This window comes from Alexandromys fortis, unplaced genomic scaffold (genome assembly GCF_014885135.2).
Source record: "Alexandromys fortis isolate MF-2015 unplaced genomic scaffold, M_Fortis_MF-2015_v1.1 scaffold_13, whole genome shotgun sequence".
Classification (NCBI taxonomy): domain Eukaryota; kingdom Metazoa; phylum Chordata; class Mammalia; order Rodentia; family Cricetidae; genus Alexandromys; species Alexandromys fortis.
Genome location: NW_026067908.1, coordinates 1,190,789 through 1,214,104, shown reverse-complemented (window position 1 = coordinate 1,214,104; position 23,316 = coordinate 1,190,789). Strand labels below are relative to the sequence as shown.

Here is a 23,316-nt window from a genome sequence, read left to right as displayed (position 1 = left end):
AACTTGAAATCGAGTGAACTTCGCTCACGTGACCCTGTTTAGCCCTCAGAATGCCATCAGAATAAAAGCCATCTGATGCCCTGAATAAAAATGGCTATGGTATAAGACTTAAGTCCACCTCACTTTTAGGCTTCACACTTTCATGTTCACATGGCCAGAGTGGCAACACCTATCATTCCCAGTTGTGTAAGAATGTAAAACTACTGTGTGCTTGCCAATCTAAAATCCAAATTCCATTAGTAAGAATATGTTATCTAAAATCAATTTGAGCATTGTCCAAATACTGAAGAGGATCCCAAGCGTTTTCACAGGCTGTCAAATAAATGGGCAGATCCCATACTGACCTTAGATCAAGAGATTCCAGTAGTCCTTGGACATAGGAATTCTTAAATGGTCTTTGTTATCATTGATTGTGACTTATTGTTACTCTACTATTATTATGATTGGTTTTGCTTTAGAACTAACCACTTCCATTTCACACCCATCTGCTCCTTTGGGGAGTTTTCAGAGACTCCAAATCACTGTGGACTTTAGGGGAATACATATATGGTGCATTCTAGTTACTGTTATTCCCCACTCTCCCAGCCACCCCAATTCCCTTTGTCTCCTCTCCACCACCCATATGGCCTTTTCTCCAGGTAATCTTGATTTGTTTTGCTACCTGTGTGCAGTGCTTGTAGAGGCCAGATGAAGACACTGGAGCCCCTGGGACTTGAATTACTGAGGTTTGAGCTGCTATTGGGTGTTGGAAATTGAAGCAGCTTCTCAGGAAGAAAAGCCGGGGCTTGTATCCATTGTGCTGTCTCTCTAACCCCTTGGCCATGTTTTAATTGGGCTGTTTCCTTTTAATTGTTAAATTTGAGGAGATTTCTATTTCTATTTATTCTGGATATTAAATTTCTTAAGAATATTGAATTTGCTAATATTGTCAACTTCGTGTTGACTCTGGTCTGCTGGCATCACGTGACAGATAGAGAAATTTAAAGTCTTCTAGTCTTGGTTTCTGTCACCTATGTCTTTGGTATCTTATCTAAAAAATCATACCAAATCCAATATGATGAAGCTTTTGTCTTACATTTTCTTCTATGAGTTTTAAAGTTTTAAGGCTTAGATTTAGTCCTTGGTCATTTTAAGCTAATTTTTATATGTGGTATTCTAGGGAGTGGTGTAAACTCATTCTCTTGCGTATATGCACACTCTTTTCCCATTGCTATTTATTGAAAAAATTCTCTCTTTCCTTACCGATGGCATTGCACCTTATCAGAATTGCCCACTTAAGGATTTATTTCTGAATTCTCTTTTTTATCTCACTGGTCTATATACCTGCCTTAAAGGTAGTTTCACGCCATGTAAGCACAGCTCATCTTGTTTTCCAATTTGAATGCCTTTGGTATATTTTTCTGGCCTCCTTGCTCTGTGCTGTTGTTGAATAGGTGCAGAGCATCCTTGCTTTGTTCTTGATCTTAGAGGAGAAGTTAGCAGGCTTGTTTATTAGTGGTTTCTGTACTGGGAAAGCCTGTCCCCAGTGATGTAGATCCTCCAGCAAGGACCTGTCCCCAAAAGGTTTCACAGCCTTTCCCCAAAGGGGACCAAGTGTTCAAATATATGAGCTTATGGAGGACATTTCTCATTCAAACCACAGTATCCACTGTGTATTCTTCTAATGTGTTGCTGAATTTTGCTTCTCGTATGTATTGAGAGTTTTAGCATAAAGGGTTTCTTTTCTGTAATTTTCTTGTGTGTTTGACTCTGGTTTTAGGGAAATATATCCCTTATATAATAAGACCAAATGCCATCTCTTCTTCTACTTTTTCCAACAAAGTTGAGAAATTAGTGAAATATATCAGGTCTTTATTTCTTAGGGGATTCTTGACTGTTGTGAAATATCATTATTAAAGACAGATTTCCTTTAGCATTTTGTACATGTCAGCATCTGACTTTCTAGTAACCCTGTCTACTGCAAAGATCTTTAAAACTTGATTTCAAAATGCTAAGTTGCTTTTCTCATGCTGTTTCAAAGATTTTTTCTTCTAGTTAATTGAGGTTTTTGGGTGTTTTGGGTGAATTATATGAATGTAATTCATGAAATTTGGGAATTTGTAATCTTCTCACTGCCCTCTTTTTGCTTATCTTCTAGCATATTTTATCTTTGGCAAATGGTCTTTATGGTTTGATTTCCTGAGTAACCGGCCAGTAACTCCAGCACTCCATCCTGCCCCTGCTCTTCCATCCTTGCATGGATCAGGGTTTCTTCTCTGTCTTCTGGTGTGACATCTTTTGTACTTGTCCCACTCTTCTTAGATAGCGCTCTTGGTTTTCTCTTTCTCTCTTTGATGAGTTGAAGTTCCTATTGTTATACTCGTAAAGCTTTGCGATTGTTTTCTAGACCTGTGCCCCTACCAATAAACCCACAGGGCATTCTTCTTTCCAGTTCTCGTGTTCTGGTCTCTAGCATTTCTGTTTGTTCCTTTCTTGGAATTTCCATCTTCGCCAGCATGCTTTTATAACCTTTCTATTTTTGTATACTGCTTACATTTTCTACTAGATCTCTTTGGATTTTATAGCTTTTAAAATTTGTGGAGTTTTTTTTTTTTTTTTTTTTTTTTGGTAATATGGTGTGCCAATTTGTTGGGAGAGGCTGCTTGTTCGTTCCCAGTTGCCAAGACTTGAAATAACGACTCAGAGACTATATTAATTGCAATACTGTTTGGCCAATAGCATAAACGTATTTCTCGCTAGCTTTTACATCTTAAATGAACCCATTTCTATTATTTTATATTTTACCACAAGGGTCATGGCCTACCAGCAAGTTTTGGACTGGCAGCTTGCATCATTCTCCTCTGGCGGCTACATGGCATCTTACTGACTCTGTCTACTCTTCTCTTTTATCTCTGTTCAGATTTCCCACCTGGCTTTACTCTGTTAAACCACTGACCAAAAGCAGCTTCTTTACTAACCAGTAAAAGCAACAGATATACAGAAGGACTTCCCCCACGAGTCTTGTACATGCTTGGCCAGTTCTTTACTCTATAGCCTTTGAGGCTTTTCCTTTCTTTTCTTCTTCTTTTTTTTAAAGGTTTTGATTCTGTCACTTCACTGTCCTCATTTGTGTGATCAAGGTCTCTTGTTCCTTCATGTTTAGTTCGCCATGCTCTTTGTTGAAAGCCAGTCATGGTGAACTGAGGAAAAAACTTTTGTAGCTGTCCACATTAATAGGTTGACAAGGTCTGAGGAGACACTGTTCTGTCTTCTGTGAGTGGAGCTATTCTTTGATGAGCCCATGTGAGCTCTACCAGTGCTTCTAGGCCCCATGTCCTGTCCTCAGACAGGACGGCTGGATAGCTGAGCATCTCCTCTCTCCCATGGGCTCACATCCCACATGTGATGTGGCACAGCATCCCACGGTGATGCTGTGGTTGAGAGTGTCACCTACTCCTGGTAAAGCCTGGAGTTGGCTAGAGAGGGACTCCCCTTTTGCCGGGTCAGTTAGGCCTTTTAAAAGAAAAAATAAATAGACAGATAGAACCCAAGGAAAATGATTTTTCCCAAGAGAAGGCCTTGTTAGAAAGATAGAATGCTCTGGCATACTTCCAGATGGTTTCTTTTCCCTAGGAGACAGAGAAAACTTTTCTCCAGCATTCATAGTGAGGATCCTGAGGTAGAATGCAAAACTCCTCCCCGCAAATCTCCTACAGAGGCCTCTGCTTATGTATTCCTATTCTGTTGTGATTCCTTGTATCCACCCACCTTGTCCTATGAGGTCACCTTCCCGGGGTATACTGGAAGGGTTGCTTATCTCCAGTTTTTAGGCTAGACTAAATCCTTCCAAGCCCCTCACACACCAGACAGTAAGTCCTATAGCAAATTTTAAGGCTGTGTCTTAAATGATGTTAAGTTCCTGTCATTGGTGGCATGAGTATGTAGAAGACTTAGTTTCTCCGTCTTCTAATTTATTTCCTTAGTTTTTAAATCCCAATGATCTATCTTTCTATATACCCCTTTGATTTATTTTGAATTGCAAATGCTATAAAAATGTTGAAATAATTACTTGAATTATCTTAATTCAGGCTGAATATGAGCTATTTCAAAACTGACTATATTTTAGTTTATTTTTATTACAGTATCTCATGACTCTTCAATGCTTTCATTGTACTGTGTATTATGACTACATACTCACTGATGATTTTATTTCACCTAATATTTATCTCCTTTGTGGAATTTAAGACTTTTGGGAAAAAAATCTGTGGTCTCAGTACTCAGGGATCTAAGACAGAAAGATGACACACTCTAGGCCAACCCAGGGTACACAGCGAAGCCCTACCTCAAGCAGGAGAACATTAAAGAAAGGTGTAAGAGAAGAGCCACATCTGTATTTCTCATCATAGCTCCCAGCTATGCCTTAAGTGGAAAATTTAGAATTTCTTTATAGGTGGAATATATGTGTGAAGGGTAGAATGAGACTCCATGGAAAATAGCAGAAGTTAAAGGAAGGAAGCAGTTAGCCTTTCAATGCATTCCCAGAGGACAAAGATGATTTATTTCTTTTCTTAGTTTTAAAAATGTATCAAAAATATTTCAGAACGTATTTTATAATAGACATAACTTGTTATCACTCAGATTAATAAATATATACAACATATTTATAAAAACATGTATTATTTAGACTTTTAACTTTTTATATTTATTTATTGTATGTGGATCGGATCACTTGTTCTTATGTTATGGCACGTGTGGAAGTCAGAGCTTTATTTAGAATAGTTGCTTTCCTTTTTCTATTATGCGGGTCCCAGGTATCAGACTCGCACCCTCAGACTAGGCAGCAAATGCCCATGCACACTGATCCATCTTTCAGGATGAATTTTGGAAAACAAAGAAGAAGGGTATAAGAAAAAGGAGCCATATTTATTTTTTTATTGAAACCGCAAATTATGGCATAAATGGAGAAAGTAATAGTTCTTCATAGATGGATTACATGGATGGAAGATCAAATGAGACTTCCATTCATGGAAAACAGCAGAAGCTAAAAGAATGGATAAAACAATTATGTCGTTGTGCTGAGTTCTCAGAAGTAGATTAACTCATTATCATTGATTCTTTGACTTAAGGAGATTTTTTCTTCAAACTTTCAGATGATACAGCAGTGTTCGAGTTGATACAGCTAGTTCCACCAGGTATTGTATTACTTATTGAGACGGCAACTCATTGATGAAATGTTATTTTTATTTATGTATTTATGCATTTATTTATTTATATTATGTATATGCTGTTACATATGCATGTATGCCTGCAGGCAGAAGGCACCAGATTTCATTACAGATGGTTGTAAGCCACCAAGTGGTTGCTGGGAATTGATTTGGGAACCTTTAGAAGAGCCACCAGTGCTCTTAACCACTGAGCCATTCCTCTAGCCCCAATTAAATATTTCTAAAAGTCTCTTCTCTCCTCTTCCTGCCAAATAACAGCAGTGCTTATTTTCTGAACCATTGATTCATTGTGTATATGTCAAAACAACAAACATAGAAATGTCAATTAATTCTGAATGCATTGTTCTGAAATTAAATATCTTAAAATAATTAAAAATGCAAAATAATATCTTTAAAATTTTAGGATTTCTGAGAGTAATGCAAAGTGATTTTTCAGTTTTTGAGATTTAAAAATTAAAATTACATATATTTCTAATTAAACAGGATATCTTTTTTTGCTCTTTGAATGTTGTTATTGGGAATGCAGAGGGTAATAGTCTTACCTATTTACAAGTTAAACATGGGTTTCTGAGAAGCGAGGTCACCTATTAAAATCTAGAAACTAGCTTTAGTATTGCTTCTGATTTCTAGGACTGTCAAAGAAATCTTAATTAAATCTTTATTTTATGCAACAGATACCTATATTTTATTAAATACAAGTAATCTCAGAATTTTCAGCACTACACACTGACTTAATTCACTAGCCACAAAATCTACAAAGGGTCTCCACAATTTTTAATGTCCAGTCTTACACTGCATGAGGGCAGACAGATAAGATAGAGGATAGAGAAGATGCTGGAGATGGTAATAAGTTTTTGATGTATAAATTTAATGCAACTTTGTATTTCTAAAGACTTCCTTTTTCTAAGAGTTCATAGGTTCTCACTGAGTGTACATGAATACCCCTATTCTGCAAAGTGTGAGGCAGAGAATTACTACTATACACCGTATTTCTGAAATTGGAAAAAAATGTCTTAAAGTATTTAATCTATCCTTATTTTAATTTTCCTTTTAAAGAAGATAAACATTGCCTTCAAGCAGGTATACAATATGGCATCAGGCAATATATATTTTTTATACTTGATGATTTTGTTTCTAAATAGAATGTTTTGTTATAATTTGAATCATAGGATATCTTTCTTATAGTGGGAGAAACACTGTCTACCTATGATGAAAATACACGAGATTTCATGTTCCCGGGTCCAAACCAAATTTCTGGACACCATGATTCAAACCGCCAGGTTACTATGAGGAGGATTTCTGGACTAAGAGTAAGTGATTATGGTTTTCCAAGTCAGCTCTTGATGCAGGGTCATGGGTGAGAACTAGGTGCAGGCCTCAGTACCTTGAATGTGTAGAACTGACTCAAAATTTGTTTTCAAGCTTATTTTGTATAATTGTGCTATTTTAAGTGTCCTGAAAGTAATAAAAAGAATTTAGCAAAAACTAAGGCATTTATTCAAAACTAACACACATCATAGTGGCTGACATTCTTCACAACTTGTGAAATTCCTCTGCACTGATCAGCCTCAGACCTCCATGTCTGTCACATTTTCTGTTTCTGTCTAGGAAAAGTTCACAAACACTTGAGCAATAACCAGTGTCAACATTTATGGAAACCTAAATTTAAAATGTGACTTTTTAGACATAAGTGATTTATTGAAAAAATATTAACAAGTTTAAATATTTATAAGTTGAAAACTTTTGTATGCTGTATAAGTTGGAACAATCAAAACTCAAAATTCTTTAACAAAGAGCAAGTTTTCTCTAGAGTATTATCTTCCAGGTATATGTCTTTAGCATATACTCACTGGAATGCTATGAACCCTTTTATGTTGCTTTTACCCCTGGTCGTAGGGATGAGACCCCAAGCCTTCTGCATGTTCGTCATCAGTCTACGACTGAGCTGCACCACAGGTTAAGATGTTTTCTCATAGTGCTGTTAACAGTGCTAAGAAATAGAAATGGCTGAATCTTCCAGTGTGGATAAAGCTTGGATAGATAGATTACAAAGTGGTCATAGATTGTAGACCTAAGTGTAAATGCTGTATTAAGAGAGTCTTTCTTTCTGATAGGCAGTAATTGTGTAGCAAATAAACATCATTAGACTCGATAGTGCTTCCACACTCTCTCCCATCCTTTCCTGTAACTCCTCTTGTTTGAAAACACCTTGATTCCTGAAAATCAGCCTGCTACTCAGAAGAACTCAGGGATGCCTCCTTCATCCCAAAAGCAGAGCAGTAAAAGTTATTTGGCTTGAAATTATCTGGGCAAACAGTTTTTAAACTAATTTTATGGAATCTAATATAAATAAAGTGGGTGGTATATGAGCTATTTAGTGAATTAAATAGATTTTTTTCTATGTCTAAGTTTATGATAAGAAGTGTCCAAAGAAATAGCAAGTTCAGTTTGCTGAAAGTGTAAAAGCTGACTATGTAACAAATGAAAACCTTTCTTCTCTGGAATGATTTTTATGTTGTTAGTTAGCTTTTATACTATCCCTATCTTTAAAGAATATTTTAAGAATCATGTGGAAACTCATAAAGAAAAAATATCATATTTAGTTTATGTTCTTGTTAAGGTAATTTAACTCTCTTTGAAGACAGCGTAGAAAGTCAACTGTGTGGACTGCTCACAGGAATTTTCTTTCATCACTTGTTTCTTTTGCATATATTTGGAAGGTGTTTGCTTACTGAGGCAAATATATATAAAAATCAGGACTTCCAGTAACGCCATGTGAAGAGTTTGACAGATTTCCTCTGTATGTTAGGCAAGTGTGAAACTGGGCAATGTTACCATAGTCAACACTGGGTAGTGAACACAGACTAACAAGTATAGCAAGCAGGTGTGTTGAAATAAGGAGCGGCAGGGCTGCGTCCCCGGCACCCGGCCGCCCGCATGGCTAGCTTATGCCCAGAAATAATTACACGGAAACTGTATTCTTTCAAACACTGCCTGGCCCGGCTAGTTCCAGCTTCTTATTGGTTAGCTCTTACATATTGTTCTAACCCATTCCTAATATTCTGTGTAGCCCACGAGCTGGCTTACCAGGGAGGATCTTAACCTGCGTCTGTCTGGTGTGGGAGAATCATGGCGACTCTCTGACTTAGCTTCTTTTTCCCAGTATTCTTTTCTGTTTTCCCCGCCTACCTAAGGGTTGGCCTATCAAATGGGCCTAGGCAGTTTCTTTATTAATAAGAAATCACTCCCACATCACAGGTGATGTTTTTATGCTTGGAAATTGGCTCAAGTTTTAGGTAATATAGGAAGAATTTGGGGCTCCTTTGCCTGGGATGCTTCCATGCCCTGCCTCTCAGTGACAACTGTATCTTTACCAGCTGAGACTGGGCACAAAGATCAACAGTTTTGGCACCATGGGGTTGAGAAGTGGGATGAATAGTTTGACTCTGCCAGCTAAACATAGTGGACCCTGTTGGTAGCTGATGAAGAAACCTTATAGATGTGCAAGGTCCATTGCCATTCTGACTGGGGTCAACTGCTAGAAGATTGACAGGGAGGTCCAGAAACAAAGGGACAAGAAGAAGAAGAAGAAGAAGAAGAAGAAGAAGAAGAAGAAGAAGAAGAAGAAGAAGAAGAAGAAGAAGAAGAAGAAGAAGAAGAAGAAGAAGAAGGAGGAGAGAGAGATGTTGTCTCTCTTTCCTGTCTCTCTTTGAAAGGTAATCACAGGGGAGGCAGGGAGAGATGCAAAGAAGGCCTGGGAAACTAGCTGTAGCTATGAATTTGTTTCCTCTCCTGTCTATCACTGAGACAGTGGAGAGGGAACCCAGAGTGGCTGCTTTGAGAAACTGAATAATAGAAAAGACATGGGCAGAATAGAAACTGAACATCAAAATTGGGTAATAAATCCAGAAATATTAATTATTGTATTTACCTATTAGTAAAAATAAACGCTCTAGTCAGTGGTTTGTAGTCCTGGCGAGCAACAATGACTCATCTTCAGAATTCTTGTGATTCTGAGCTACCTTCTGTGAGTCCCACTACTGTGACAAGGATCCAAACCATTATCTGGAATTAAATAATGGTACTTTTATGAACTTGCTTAGTAAGCTTGGACAACACACAGTGACCTGTAGCTAGCCAGGGCCCTTGGGTGGGCTGATTTGTCATTGAGAGGATCATATGTTTGAACTGTGGCTCCTTCAGTGGTGGTGGGTATTTTCTTTCTTTCTTTCTTTCTTTCTTTCTTTCTTTCTTTCTTTCTTTCTTTCTTTCTTTCTTCCTTCCTTCCTTCCTTCCTTCCTTCCTTCCTTTCTTTCTTTCTTTCTTTTTTTTTCTGGTATATATAAAATGATAATGTGAGTACTTTATTTAAACCAAAAATCTTGGTTGAGTTAAGGTGGGTTGATGGGATGTACAGCAGAAGCCTACAATCCAGGGACATAAAACTGGCATGAGATGAAAGCATTAAATGCTGAAGGGATTTTCTGGAGACCGATAGTGGTTTATACAGGGGACAGCTCGTCTTACTGTAGATTCTGTTTGGATGGTGTGGGGAAGGTACAGTATGTGGCTAGCATGCAGAAAGCCCTGTATTTTATCCATATTCTCACACGTAAAAATTCAGAAAAATCCTATTAAATCTTTTTTTTTTAAAGAAAACAAACTATTTTACATACCAATCCCAGTTCTAGCTCCCTCTCCACCACCCCCACCATCCACTCCTCAGAGAGGGTAAGGCACATTGCTTTGGGGAAGGCCCAAGGCCCTCCCAACTATATCTAGAGTGAACAAGGTATCTATCCAAAGAGAATGGGTTCCCAAAAAGCCAGTGCAAGCAGTCGGGATAAATGCTGTTGCCACTGCCAATGGTCCCACAGTCTGTCCCAGCCATGCAGCTGTCACCCACGTTCAGTGGGTCTAGTTTGGTCCCATGCTGGTTCCTTCCTTATCTGGCTGGAGTTGGTGAACTCCCATTAGCTCAGGTAAACTGTTTCAGTGGGTGTTCTCTTCATGGTCTCGACTTCATTGCTTGTATTCTCACTCCTCCCACTCTTCAACTGGACTTTGGGAGCTCAGCCCAGTGCTCTGCTGTGGGTCTCTGCCTCTGTTTCCATCAGTTGCTGGATGAAGGTTCTATGGTGACATTTAAAATACTCATCAATCTGACTACAGGGCAAGACTAGTTTGGGCATCCTCTCCACTATTGCTTAGGGTCTTAGCTGGGGTCATCTTTGTGGTGAGTATTTCTATGTAGACTCTGAACTCCACAACATTCTCATCTTTGAATTATAGTCTTACTCAGCATCTTATGAAGTAGTATTTAACAGATGCCTCTTGATTGAACTCAGTGAATGAATTCCTTCTTGCCATAGTCTCAGTGGAGAAACTCAGGTTTGAGATGGTGTGATTTTGATAGTTTGACTAGGCCCTAGTGCCCATGCAGCAATCTGGATGTTACTGTAAAGCAATTCACTGATGTGATGAAGATTTATATACAACTGACTTTAAATAGAGATTACTACTTAGCAGTGCAAATGGCCTTCATCTCATCAAGTTGGAGATTGGAATAGCAAAACACTGAGTTTTTTGGAGGAAGGAAGAATTCTGGCTCATGGAAGCAGTAGAAATCCTACCTATTTCTAATAGTTCAACCTACCCCACAGGCTTTCATGCTAAAAAATAGTGTGCCAAATTATTTATTCATTTCCACCTTATTAAAGTGCTCTTTAAATTTCTGAATTGTCATTTCCCACAGTTGTGTGAATTAATTCCCGAAGACAAATCTCTATGCATATGAACAGCCCTACTACATAGTAGGCCCCGAAAGGCTGGAAATATACTATCTTAACTATTGGGATCTCACAGTGTGATGAGCAATCCTCAGGGAAGTTTAAAGTGGAAAGCTACAGGCCAGGCGGTGATAGTGACAATCTTGGACTTCTTAACATTTGGATTGGAGTTGGACTACACATACAGTGGTGACTACGCATGTATTTAGTTAGGAAACGGGCCATACCAGATAGGTTTCTGGAAGTATACCTGATGATGGATTGCCTCATGACACGGTTTTCAGTCCAAATCCTCATCATTAAGTTACACGTGACTGTATTTCTAGAAATTCTTTGGTACTCCTCCCCATCTGGATTTTGGGATTGTTAGGCATCAGTGGTTCTGGCTTTTGGTCCCCACTTGAATGGGAATGTGTGCATAGACTGCCCTGTGCTTGCTGCACAGGTGTACGGTGGGTGCTGTCATATAGATGTCTTCTTAGTTCCTATGTCTTCTGACGGTGAAGAACAGTAGTCTAGAAGCTATGTTGAGCTACAACCAAAGAACCTTACCCATAGGAGGATTCTTACATGCTAGTACTGGTTTTTAAACTGAGTTTAGTATAAGGTTGTAAAAGGTCAGAACTCTTTGCTTCCTTTTTTCTTTTGGGAACATGAGTATATTTTGCTTGTAAGAGGAATACAATTTATAGTCATAAGGAAATCTGCATTATTTTAGAGATCTTTTTGGAGATTTTGGAGATAATTAAAAAGTAGCCTCGCTGCTATGAACATAGTTGAACAAATGCCCTTGTCATATGATCGGGCATCTCTTGGGTATATTCCCAAGAGTGGCATTGCTGGGTCCAGGGGTAGGTTGATCCCGAATTTCCTGAGAAACCGCCACACTGCTTTCCAAAGTGGTTGCACAAGTTTGCATTCCCACCAGCAATGGATGAGGGTACCCCTTTCTCCACAACCTCTCCAGCAAAGGATATCATTGGTGTTTTTGATTTTAGCCATTCTGACAGGTGTAAGATGATATCTCAAAGTTGTTTTGATTTGCATTTCCCTGATCGCTAAGGAGGTTGAGCATATCCTTAAGTGTCTTTTAGCCATTTGAATTTCATCTGTTGAGAATTCTCTGTTCAGGTCAGTGCCCCATTTTTTAATTGGGTTAATTAGCATTTTAACGTCTAGTTTCTTGAGTTCTTTATATATTTTGGAGATTAGACCTTTGTCTGTTGCGGGGGTGGTGAAGATCTTCTCCCAGTCAGTGGGTTGCCTTTTTGTCTTAGTGACAGTGTCCTTTGCTTTGCAGAAGCTTCTCAGTTTCAGTAGGTCCCATTTATTCAATGTTGCCCTTAATGTCTGTGCTGCTGGGGTTATACATATGTTCATAGCAGCATTATTTGTAATAGCCAGAACCTGGAAACAACCTAGATGTCCTTCAATGGAAGAATGGATGAAGAAAGTGTGGAATATATACACATTAGAATACTACTCAGCGGTAAAAAACAATGACTTCTCGAATTTTGTGTGCAAATGGATGGAAATAGAAAACACTATCCTGAGTGAGGTAACCCAGACCCAAAAAGACGAACATGGGATGTACTCACTCATAATCAGTTTCTAGAGATAAATAAAGAACCTTCATCTGGAGATGGATGGAGATAGAGACAGAGACCCACACTGGAGCACCAGACTGAGCTCCCAATGTCCCAAGGAGGAGCAGAAGGAGGGAAAATATGAGCAAAGAAGTCAGGACCACGAGGGGTGCACCCACCCACAGAGACAGTGGGGCTGATCTATTGTGAGCTCACCAAGGCCAGCTGGACTGCGACTGAAAAAGCATGGGATAAAACCGGACTCTCTGAATATGGCGGACAATGAGGGCTGCTGAGAAACTAAGGACACTGGCACTGGGTTTTGATCCTACTTCATGTTCTGGCTTTGTGGGAGCCTAGCCAGTTTGGATGTTCACCTTCCTAGACCAGGATGGAATGGGGAGGACTTTGGATTTTCCACAGGGCAGGGAACCCTGACTGCCCTTCAGACTGGAGAGGAATGGGGAGTGGAGTGGGGGGAGGGGGAGAAGAGTGGGAGGAGGGGGGGAAAGGGAGATGGGGAGGGAAATGGGAGGCGGGGAGGAGGCGGAAATTTTTTTTCAATAAAAAATTATATTAAAAAAATAAAGAATGCAATATGACATGTTTGTAAAAAAAAAGTAGCCTCGCTCTGCGTAGTTGAATATGGACCACACTTACCATATTTTAGAGAAATACATTATGTATAGAGTAAAATATCCAATGAGTGGGTATAGAAGATACTATTGATATTGATTCTTAGGTGATTCAGATGTACCTTTTGTAATGGATATGTTTTAAACTATAAACTTAGTTGGTCACAGACAGGGTTTGCAGAGGGCATCGTCATTGTCTGACTTCCATTGCTTTGGAGAGAAGCTACCCAAGGGCATGTATAGCTTAAGGTTCCAAATGTTTCCTTGGGTGTTTTGTAACTGTCCCCTTGAACTGTCTCCTTTTCTCCATTTATCTCAAAACTGTTCAAGCTGATATTTGAAACATTGGTAGAAATAGAACTCAGATTACTATCCATACTTGAATATAAGATATATTGTAAGAAAAAGGCTATAAAATTTTTTCAGAGACTTCTGTTTCAAGATGGCACAACTGGGAGTTATGATATTTTCAGAAGGCTGCTTTCAAACTATTCCATTAAGAAATTAATAGAATAGAGGAGTGTATTTTGGGATGAACTAGAGGGATGAAATAGAATAGGAAAGTAATAGAATTCTATTTTAATTAAAATGCGTTAAAATATAATAAGATAAAAATTTAATGGATAGTTAAATATTATATATATTTATAATAGACAATGGTGTTTTAATGTATGTAATATTTCTGCAATGGCTAAATAGAGCTAACAATTATGTCTTGATTATACAGTTAAATGTCTTAAATTGTAAATGTAAAGAAAATTAAAATCAAATACGTTCAGATATTTATGACTAATATGTCATAATTTAAAATCTTCAAACACTTTGACAGAGAGACACTTGAAAATGAAAACAATTTTAAATTATTCCATAAAATAAATATAATTGTTCCAAACCAAATCATTAAAAATGAAACTGCTAATTAATAACATTTATCATTACTGTGTTCTTCATGATAATAAAAATATCAGACTAATAAATAAAGAGCCCCGTCTTTAATAGCATTTGTTATTTTAGATTCCATTTTCACTATTGACTGTATCTTTTTAATATGTAATGATACCATTTTTTTTAAATCTCACAGGGAATTGCTCCAAAGCTGGAATTTTCTACAACTTCAGTGATCACGGAATGTTTGATAAGCTCAAGGAAGTGCCGCACTCAGGTTAAAAGGGTTAAACTATTTAATGATCGTGTGGTTCATGTGAATGCGTGTGTGACAGGCCTTATCCCCATTTTGTCTGCATTTCTTCTCGCCTCCCCCGTCAGTCTTTGACTTAAAGTAACGAAGTACCCAACAGTTTGATTGCTTCTTAGTAAACAGGAGAGAACGAAGTTTAGCCCCATGGTAGAGGGTACCACGATATGTTTCCTGGGTTATTTATCTTATGTTGTGGAATTTTAAATATAAGCAGTAGTCAACTGCCAGAAAGAGGGTGAGATCGAGAACTGCCAGAGGAAACTCAGCTGGAGACCTCCATGTATCTTACAGGAGTTATAGGTGACTGCAGAGAAGTCAAGGATACCTTCAAGCGAATGTGGCCGAGTTTTCAGACTGGGGACTTATGTTTAGACTGTGACTGTTTTGGATTTGTCTGATTCCTAGAGAACTGTGGCTCAGTGCAGTGATCATATTGTTCTGTCAGATCAAAGCAAGTTTGGGCATTCCAGTCTAAATAACTTGTATTTACGAAGATTTCCTTTAACAAACTCGGCACCTATTGTTCCTCGTCTTTTTAATTCTTACTGGGTCACAGGGCCATCAGCCTTCTGATGGACAAGTGTCCTTCCACATCAATGCTGGTATCAACCATGTGCAGTTCCATAATGGCCATATTCTGATGAAGGGCCAGTAACATATAAAGGCTGGAGAATTCAACAGGGACCAGACCGGGCCAGTGGTGGAAAGAATTAACTGAATTATAGTTTTAGAACTAATTTTCTGAAGACAGTAAATGACCTAAGCTAAGAAAGTTTCCAGAGAATTGGAGAAAATTTTATTTTGATAGAAAAATATTTAGGATTCCAAAGTCAGGCTGTATCTATTTATCATTTAGACACAGATGTTGGAAGTCTGACCAGCCATGTTTACCGTGTGTGGGGAACCTTACTGACTGGTTTCTGATGTACTCACTGTGAGCATTTGTAAATTGTTAAAAATGCTTTGCCCAGTATTTAGTTATTCTCTCTGGAGTTTATTAACTTAATGAATAAATAGAAAAGTATTTTTATTTCTTAATGCACACAGAAAACATTTCTAGTGTACATCTCAATGCAAGAGCCCTTGTAAATGTAAGGCCCTGCCCTCAGTTACGGTCATTCCACTTTATGGACTTAGGATTTAACATTTTCTGAAAAATACTCTTCCTTTTCCTTGTTTGGAATTGTCATTTGATCTTTACTAACAGAGATGTAAGAGAGTAGGGTTTTATATTAGACAGCACTTAAAACTATGCTTTAGGTCTATAGATGTTTCTTGTTGTGACTCAGTGAGTCACTTGTCCTACCAAGCATGAGGCCCTTGGTTCAATTCCCTGCCAAGGCTGAGAGGAGATGGCTGAAGAGAGGGGAGGGGAGGAGAGGGAAGGAAAGAAAAGTGTGGAGGAAAGAATGAGAGAAGAATGAAAGGGAGGAAGGCAAAGGAGGAGGGAAGTACCGTTTCCAAATTATTTATGTTTGTTAGCAATTCAATGGTTTGAAAAATTAAGGGTATTGATGTGACTTTCCAAAAGAAAACTAATTTTCTCTTCTGCTAATTCTTTTTACCCGTATCAAGGAGAATTTATTGTTGCATATTGACAGACATTTTAGTATGTTGTTAAACACTGTTAAGGTGCAGTATCCCTTAGGTTTTACTGTATAACAGTTCCCCCCAAAATGATTTATAGTCACAGGTGCTTCTCAGTTCTGGGGTTAAAGGATGATTCCTTTGGACTAGATTGGCTGGCTAAGGCTGAAGGATCTGGGATTTTTTTGCTTAAACATGGCGTTTGGCAGTTGTATTTGGGGAGGATGAAAATCATAAGACTCCTCTTCTAGCAGGCTAATAATTGTGCCTTCTCGCTGTAGGAAAGATTCTAAGGAAGAGTCAACAGTCTTTTCAACAACCTGGCCTTCTGACAGTGTTCTCTTGATCAAATAAAGTTGCATAGTCAATCTGGCTTGGTCCTGGGCCAGAAACTAACACTGTGTAGATGTAGAAAAGGGAATTAATTATGGCAATCATTTTTGGCAAGAATACACATAGCTAATATTTCAGTATAGAAAATAGGGGCCATTAAGGAATGGGCATGTTTGCCCCCGTGCATCTGTAATGAATGCCGTGAAGTTTGTAACTTAGGAAACATGCATCATTCAAAAACTTTTCTGAGGAAAGAGGGTGGGGTGGTATCTCTCAGAAAGAGGGTGGGGTGGCACCTTAAGATGAGGTATAATCAGAGGTGGCTGTGTATAAAGAAACTTAAGCATCACTTTAGGAGTTAGCTGTGTCCAGAAACCAACAATATATAAAGGGTAAGGTGCTAGAAGTCCAGGGACTGATGTGATATGAATGTACTTACTAATAGATACAGAGTAGAAGAAATAGTTTGAGGAAAGGAGATTTGGTGAGCAGGAGATTCTGTAGATGTAGTGTATCTGTAGGGAAAGATGTGGTTGACAGAGTTAATTAAAGCTGAGTCGAAGGGGCTCTGATGCTAAAGAGGTGTCAGGTGCACATCTTTAATGGCTTAGGCATCCTCAGAGAACCTTTGTGATTCTAGAATGTCTCTCTGAGAGTCACTGTGATACCATAGAGGTGGGTGAGGGGAGAGGAGAGCTCTGGCATATCCACTGGCATCTCTGAACTGCGTGGGAGAAGGTCCTGGAGCATACCAAGAGGCACAGAAGAGAAAATGACCTGCTGTGAGACTGTTCTCATTAGAAACATCTTTCTTTTCTCCTATCTATCATTCACTTGATAAAATGACTCTCATTTTGCTTCATGTTTGTATTTTAAACACTTAGTCCTTGCACTAAAGGGGTAGAGAAAGTGGAGAGGAATTTGGATGGGTGGTTTTCCAAGGGATTAAAATGAGGAAGACAAAGATCTTTAGCTGTTTTTCTCTAACCATACAACTCTAGAGAAGAAATATATTATTAACTTCCAATCTCACTGTTAAGGCATTTATAAGGCAGAGTATAGTAGAATGAAGGATTACTTGAGTAGCAGCAAAGTTGGAGCTGTCATATATGTTTTCATTTTTATTGTATTTTATTTTAGACAGGGCCTCATTTATGGTGTCCAGCCTTGACTGAAAATTCTGGGTCTCCAGAAGCCACCTTGCCTCAGTTTCCCATGAATCCCATGTAACTAGATATGTAGTTAGTTGCCGCTGATCCCAGCTCAAATTTATTTTGTATTTTAAAAAAATTTAGACTACTACCATATTTATAAGATGGAGGTACTAGTTAAGTTTATAATCTATCTGCCATAGATAGACGGGATGAAGCTTTGCTGGTAGGCCACGACCTTGTGGTGATATACAGGTTAATAGAAATGGGTTAAATTAATATGTAAGAGTTAGCCAATAAGAAGCTAGAGCTAATGGGCCAAGCAGTGATTTAATTAATACAGTTCCCGTGTGATTTTTTTTGGGGCTGAGCAACTTGGATGGACCAAGCAGCCTCTCTCCTTGCAATCTTTTATGTATATTTAGTTTTATAAAAAATGTAGGGCCAGAAATAAGATGGTACTTTAATCTGTCACTGAATAGTTAAATTATGACTTGGACTCCTATATATCTTATGTAATTCAAGCCAAGCACTTCAGTAAAATATATATCAAGTGCTTTATTGTCTTGTGTTATACATATGTTATATATAATTCTAGCATAAATAGGCTTATTTTAATAGTTTTTTTTCATGATTTCACAGCTATCTAGACAAATGTATTTTTAGACAAGGATCCTTTGTTGCCCAGGCTCAAACTGCCTCAGCATCCTATCCATATTTACAGACATGTTTGACTACAACATATTAGACATGGACCCTTTAAAATAAATGTAGGTCTTTTAAATTTTGTGGCATTTACATGAATATAAATATAAATGTAAAAAATAAATGTCATTTGCATTATTTTTTAGTTTTTTGAAAGATAAGTTTTTGACTTATTTTGAGGACAAGCTTATTTCTTGGAATTCTACAAGTGATTAAGCATTGGCCTTTGGTTTTCATTAAACCAATGTTAGACGTAAGAAAGTTTGATAAAGTAAACTGTTAACTAGGAGAATATAGATTTGATTTTCCTCAGGTAAGTGTGGCTAATGTTAAATTGAGTTGGCTTTGATAGCTTTTGTGTACCTTAATTTACTCTTAAAAGTTCTTTCCTTTTTGTAGAGTTTTCTAAAAAATATCTTTTGCCCACATGAACGTTTATTTTTTATGTTTAGGATAAATTTAATTACCATTCAGCTCCAGTTGAAAAATCCCACGGCAGACCGCAATGCAGAACATCGAGATCACAGAAGAAGAAGTCCAAGTCACCCGAGAGGAGTAAATACTGCGTAAACACCAAGAACTACGAACAGCCTACAATATCATCAAAGTCACACTCTCCTTCTCCCTACACAAAGAGACGGATGTGTGAGCTCTCCGAAGACACCAGGCGGCGGCTGGCCCATTTAAATCTGGGACCCTATGAATTCAAAAAGGAAACAGATAAGCCTCCATTTGTGATTAGACATGTATGTGCTCATAAGCATTTCCACTGGAAACGTGTCAAATTTGTTCTGTCGCTAAAATATTATGCTGAAATAGATTTCAGTAAGCAGCCCATATGGATAATTTTCTTTCTTGAACTCTTAGCCAGGAGCTAAAGGTAGAAAATTAACTTAAAACCAAAGAACATGCTTTTTGTTCTCTTTTACAAAGTCTTTAATGCTGACAGAGATCAGCTCCATTATGACGCCGTCTTGAGACTTCAGAGTTCCCACTCCCTCTCACCTGACACAGCGGGCAGTGCTCTAATCTACAGTTGAACATGGTTGCAATGTACAGTGATGCTAAAATGTCAAAGTAGGATTTTAAAAGAGGAAACAAAGGATGAGAGTGGAAGTAGATGTCCTTTGAGAGCAAGTCCTTTGGGGAAGCTTTGGATTCTCAATCTTTGAAGCCAGCCCTCGTTTGGTGGGCATGAATAGGCGGGCCTTTGGATTAATGGTAGCATAGCTCTAATCTTTCTGTGCACAGCCTTACGCTATGATGGGAGTTAGAGCTGTGTGTTCCTCATAGACTGACTTTGGTTAAACTGGAGTGTCCGCAGTCAGAACACTCATCCCAGGCTGTCTCAGTTTCTTGAAGTTTTACAAAGTACTTTTACTTTAAAAGGCACTCTACCAAAATCTTCCTTATTAACCGAAACACTATGTATTTGCATACATACTAATAATAAGCCTGTGTTTAAATGCCTGTAGAAGCAAGTATTTACTTCTTCTAAATTCTAAAATAGCTATCTATTTTAGAACTATTATTTTAAATACACTCCTTTGGAAGTCAAATAATTTTTTGGATATAGCCAGGTACTCCAAAAGTTATGAGTTTTCCCTCTGAAATCCTTTAAAACCAATTCAAGTTATGCAATATTTCATACCATTTTTATGTTTTTCTTATAAATTAATCCTTTATACTTTCAAACTAAATTAGTGATTTTTAAATTAAAAACTACTAATTAGCCAGGTAGTGGTGGCACACGCCTTGAATCCCAGCTCTCAGGAGGAAGAGGCAGGTGTATTTCCATGAACTTGAGGCCAGCTTGTCTAAAGAGTGATTTCCAGGACAGGTTACAAAGCTACAGAGAAAGTCTGTCTTAAAAAACCAAAACCAACCAACCAATCAACCAACTAACCAACCAAACAAAAACAAACTACTAACTATAAAAAATTTGACTTATAAAATTATAGTGTATTAGCTACCTCTATATGGTAACATTTATTAATTATTTTCTTGTTTCTCTTATTTGATCACAGGTTTGGTCCTGTTGGACGTAATTCAGACAATAGTTTGCTTGTATCACTGATGAAAATTTGAGAATGCCTTTAACTTTAATACTACTCATAATTAAAAATTAAATGTAAAAGAAAAGATATACTGTCTTCTAATTTGAGAGAATAATCCGCTGCTTCTTAATTAAAATGCTTGTATATGAAAGCTAAGAAGGATCTAGGAGTTAGACACATAAATGTTGTGGAAAGAACTGCTCTTGAAGTGCTAATCATGGCAGTGATTAAAAGTATAAACTTTGTGTTTTTATTTTTCAATAGAATGTTTTCTAAGTTACATTTTTAAAAGTTTTGACTATTTCATACATGAATACTGTAGTTACATTACTTATACCCCTTCCTTCCCCTCCTTTATGTCCCCCAAACCCATAACTTCTTCCATAATTACCATTGTTTTATACATATATATATATACATATATACACATATATGTGTATTTATACACATACACACCTACAGGTTCCATTAATGCTGCTCATATGTACAAATAATTAGGGCTGACACTTGGATTATATAACCTGTTGGGGGGCTTGTCTCTGGAGAAGACCGATTCTCCCTCTCCATGGCCTCGGGTTGTTTGTGGCTCTTCATCTAAAGTCATGATCAGGACTTTGTGAATTTTTCCCCATCCATGTTGGCATGTTAACTGTGTTGTGATTACCCAGGTCTTGTTTATGTAACCATGCTGTTGAGATATCAAGGGCAGCATGAGGTGGTATACACATTTAATCCCAGTATTTGAGAGGCAGAGACAAGTGGGTCTCAGTGAGTATAAAGCTAGCCTAGTCTACATAGCAAGTTCCAAGACAGTCAATAATACAATTCTCAAAAACAAACATATAAAACCAAATCCCCTCAAAAACTTTATAATTTTTACTTAAGAGGTTTACCCCTCAACTTTTCTGCGAACAGAAATGCACCCTTTTAAGTACATGTAAAAATTGTCTATATTGTTGAGGAGGCTTTGGATTTAGAGGGAATTAAGGGACAAACAAACCATTCATGGTTTCAGAAGTACTTGGGAAACTGGTGGCAAAAGAAGTTTAATACACACATATGCAAAAACCTTACAAAAACAAACATAGTGACAGACAGACAGACATACAGACACACACACAGAATGAGAGAGACAGGAAGAAGTGAGAGGAGAGAGAGATTTTTATCATTTCAGCTATACAAAGGAGATTCCCGTGTACCTCAAGAACTTCCCCATTCAGAACCATGTACTCATGAAGTGCTCCCCATTCTTCCTGTCCCACTGAAACTCCTGATCTTGTCTCTCTGAAGCTGCCTGTTCTGCCTGTTCAAATAAAGAGTCAACTTATTTTAGCACAACTCACTGATGTTGCATGTGTTTGCACCTAAATTATATTACTGGATAACGTTACATTGTGTGGACATCTGTCCCTTTCTGTTTATATATCATGTCTGTTGATAGACGTTCATGTTGCTTTCACCCTTGGCTACTATAAACAATGCTCTAATGAGCAATGTGTGTACAAGTCTTCGAATAAACCTTTGTTCTCAATGCTCTTGGGTAAAGACCTAGGAGTAGTCTTGTTTTATCATTTGACAACCTTATATTTAGCTGGAAAACTTGCCAAAGTGTTCTTCAGAGTGGCTGTACAATTTGCACTCTGTCAGCTGTGCAAGAAGGTTGCAATTTCCCTTCATTTTCACAAGCACCTAAGCACCCCTGCCCTATGGTGGTTAGGGTTAAAGCCAACGCCTCTTGGATACAGACCTGCTTAATTTTCTCTGTAGCCTTCTTAGTGTGAGTAGCATCTCCTCGTGGTTTCATTAGCATTTCTTCAGTGACTAATGATGTTAAGCATCTCCTTATGTGTTACTAAATATCCTTTAAAATGTCTACTTAAACCCAGGAAGTGGGGCACTTGGGAGACAGAGGCAGGTGGATCTCTTTGAGTTAGAGGCAGCCTGGTCTATAGAGTGAGTTCTAGGACAGGCTCCAAAGCTACAGAGAAACCCTGTCTCGAGAAACCAAAACAGAAATGAATAAATGAAGATGTCTACTTAAGCCATTTGCTCATTTTGCAATCTTTTCTTTATTGCTATTATTGACTTGTAGGAATTCTTCATATGATCTAGTTAATCTCTTATCAGATACAAATCTTCATTTTTGTTATCCTGAGTTAACTTTTGTTTTTGTTTTTCTTTGATTCACAAAAGGTTTTAGTTTTGATCAGTCGGGGCATCTTTTCAATACACTTATATCACTAAGCCATTTTTATTTTTAATTGGAAAATGTGGTTGACCTTTCTTATTTGTTCACTTTCAAGTGTTTAGTAAAGCAAAGACCCTTATTGAATTCCATGTATGTGCTAAACTGGGCAGGCTTTTTCTAAGTCAGGCAAGGTAGGTTGCTCAAGGATGTTTTTGTCTCTATTTTTGTACCTTTGTAATCAAAGCCAAACTAGGAAACTGGGTATTACTTAGCTTCCAATTTGTCCTTTTTTTGTTGGCATTTAATTTTAGCTCTGTTGAAAAGGGCATAATAAACAAGTGATTAAACTCTGACTTTGGAACAGAGAAGCCGTGTGGAATTCACCTGCTGTGTGGCATATGCTCTGTAGTTGCTTAGCCATGCCGTAAGACTGAGAATGGGAACGGAAGGTTGAAGTGCTCTTTCACTGTGCAAATTCTCTTTCTTCTAGGTTGATCCCCCAAGTCCCAGGGCTGATTCTTTATTTGGACCACCTGGCAGAGACTGTGAAAGAGATGGATGGGCCAGGATGCACAATGGTAAGGGGGAGTTCTTTCTCCTACTCTTGTTGCTGGAGCTACTGTCAAGCCTTCCCTGGCACTGATTAAGGAAAGCCCAATTTTTGGTGCATTATTAAATTTTGTGACAAAGCTTTTTGCAATGAGAAAGAATTGGATCTCTGTGCTGTTAAAAGCATACCATTCTTTTAGATTAAAATGAATATTAAATAATTTTAACATATTAAATACTGTAGTTCCTTTTAGTAAAAATAGTTTTTTTTACTCAACATTTTCTACACTTATTTGACTATGAAACACATTTCTTACTTTAACATGTGTTCATT

At 37.9% G+C, this 23,316-nt stretch overlaps 1 protein-coding gene across 4 annotated transcripts in view; it reads left to right on the top strand.

The window, feature by feature from the left end:
- Spata6 (spermatogenesis associated 6) overlaps positions 1-23,316 on the top strand; it is a 92,268-nt gene that overhangs the window by 26,263 nt on the left and 42,689 nt on the right. For 3 of the 4 annotated variants that reach the window (XM_050136202.1, XM_050136204.1, XM_050136203.1), the window contains 5 exons: positions 5,130-5,171; positions 6,390-6,514; positions 14,296-14,376; positions 18,641-18,934; positions 22,924-23,011. In XM_050136202.1, the coding sequence (XP_049992159.1) occupies positions 5,130-5,171; positions 6,390-6,514; positions 14,296-14,376; positions 18,641-18,934; positions 22,924-23,011 (630 nt within the window). Of the gene's footprint in view, positions 1-5,129; positions 5,172-6,373; positions 6,515-14,295; positions 14,377-18,640; positions 18,935-22,923; positions 23,012-23,316 lie in introns of all 4 variants that reach the window. The other variant, XM_050136205.1, reaches the window with a different exon arrangement.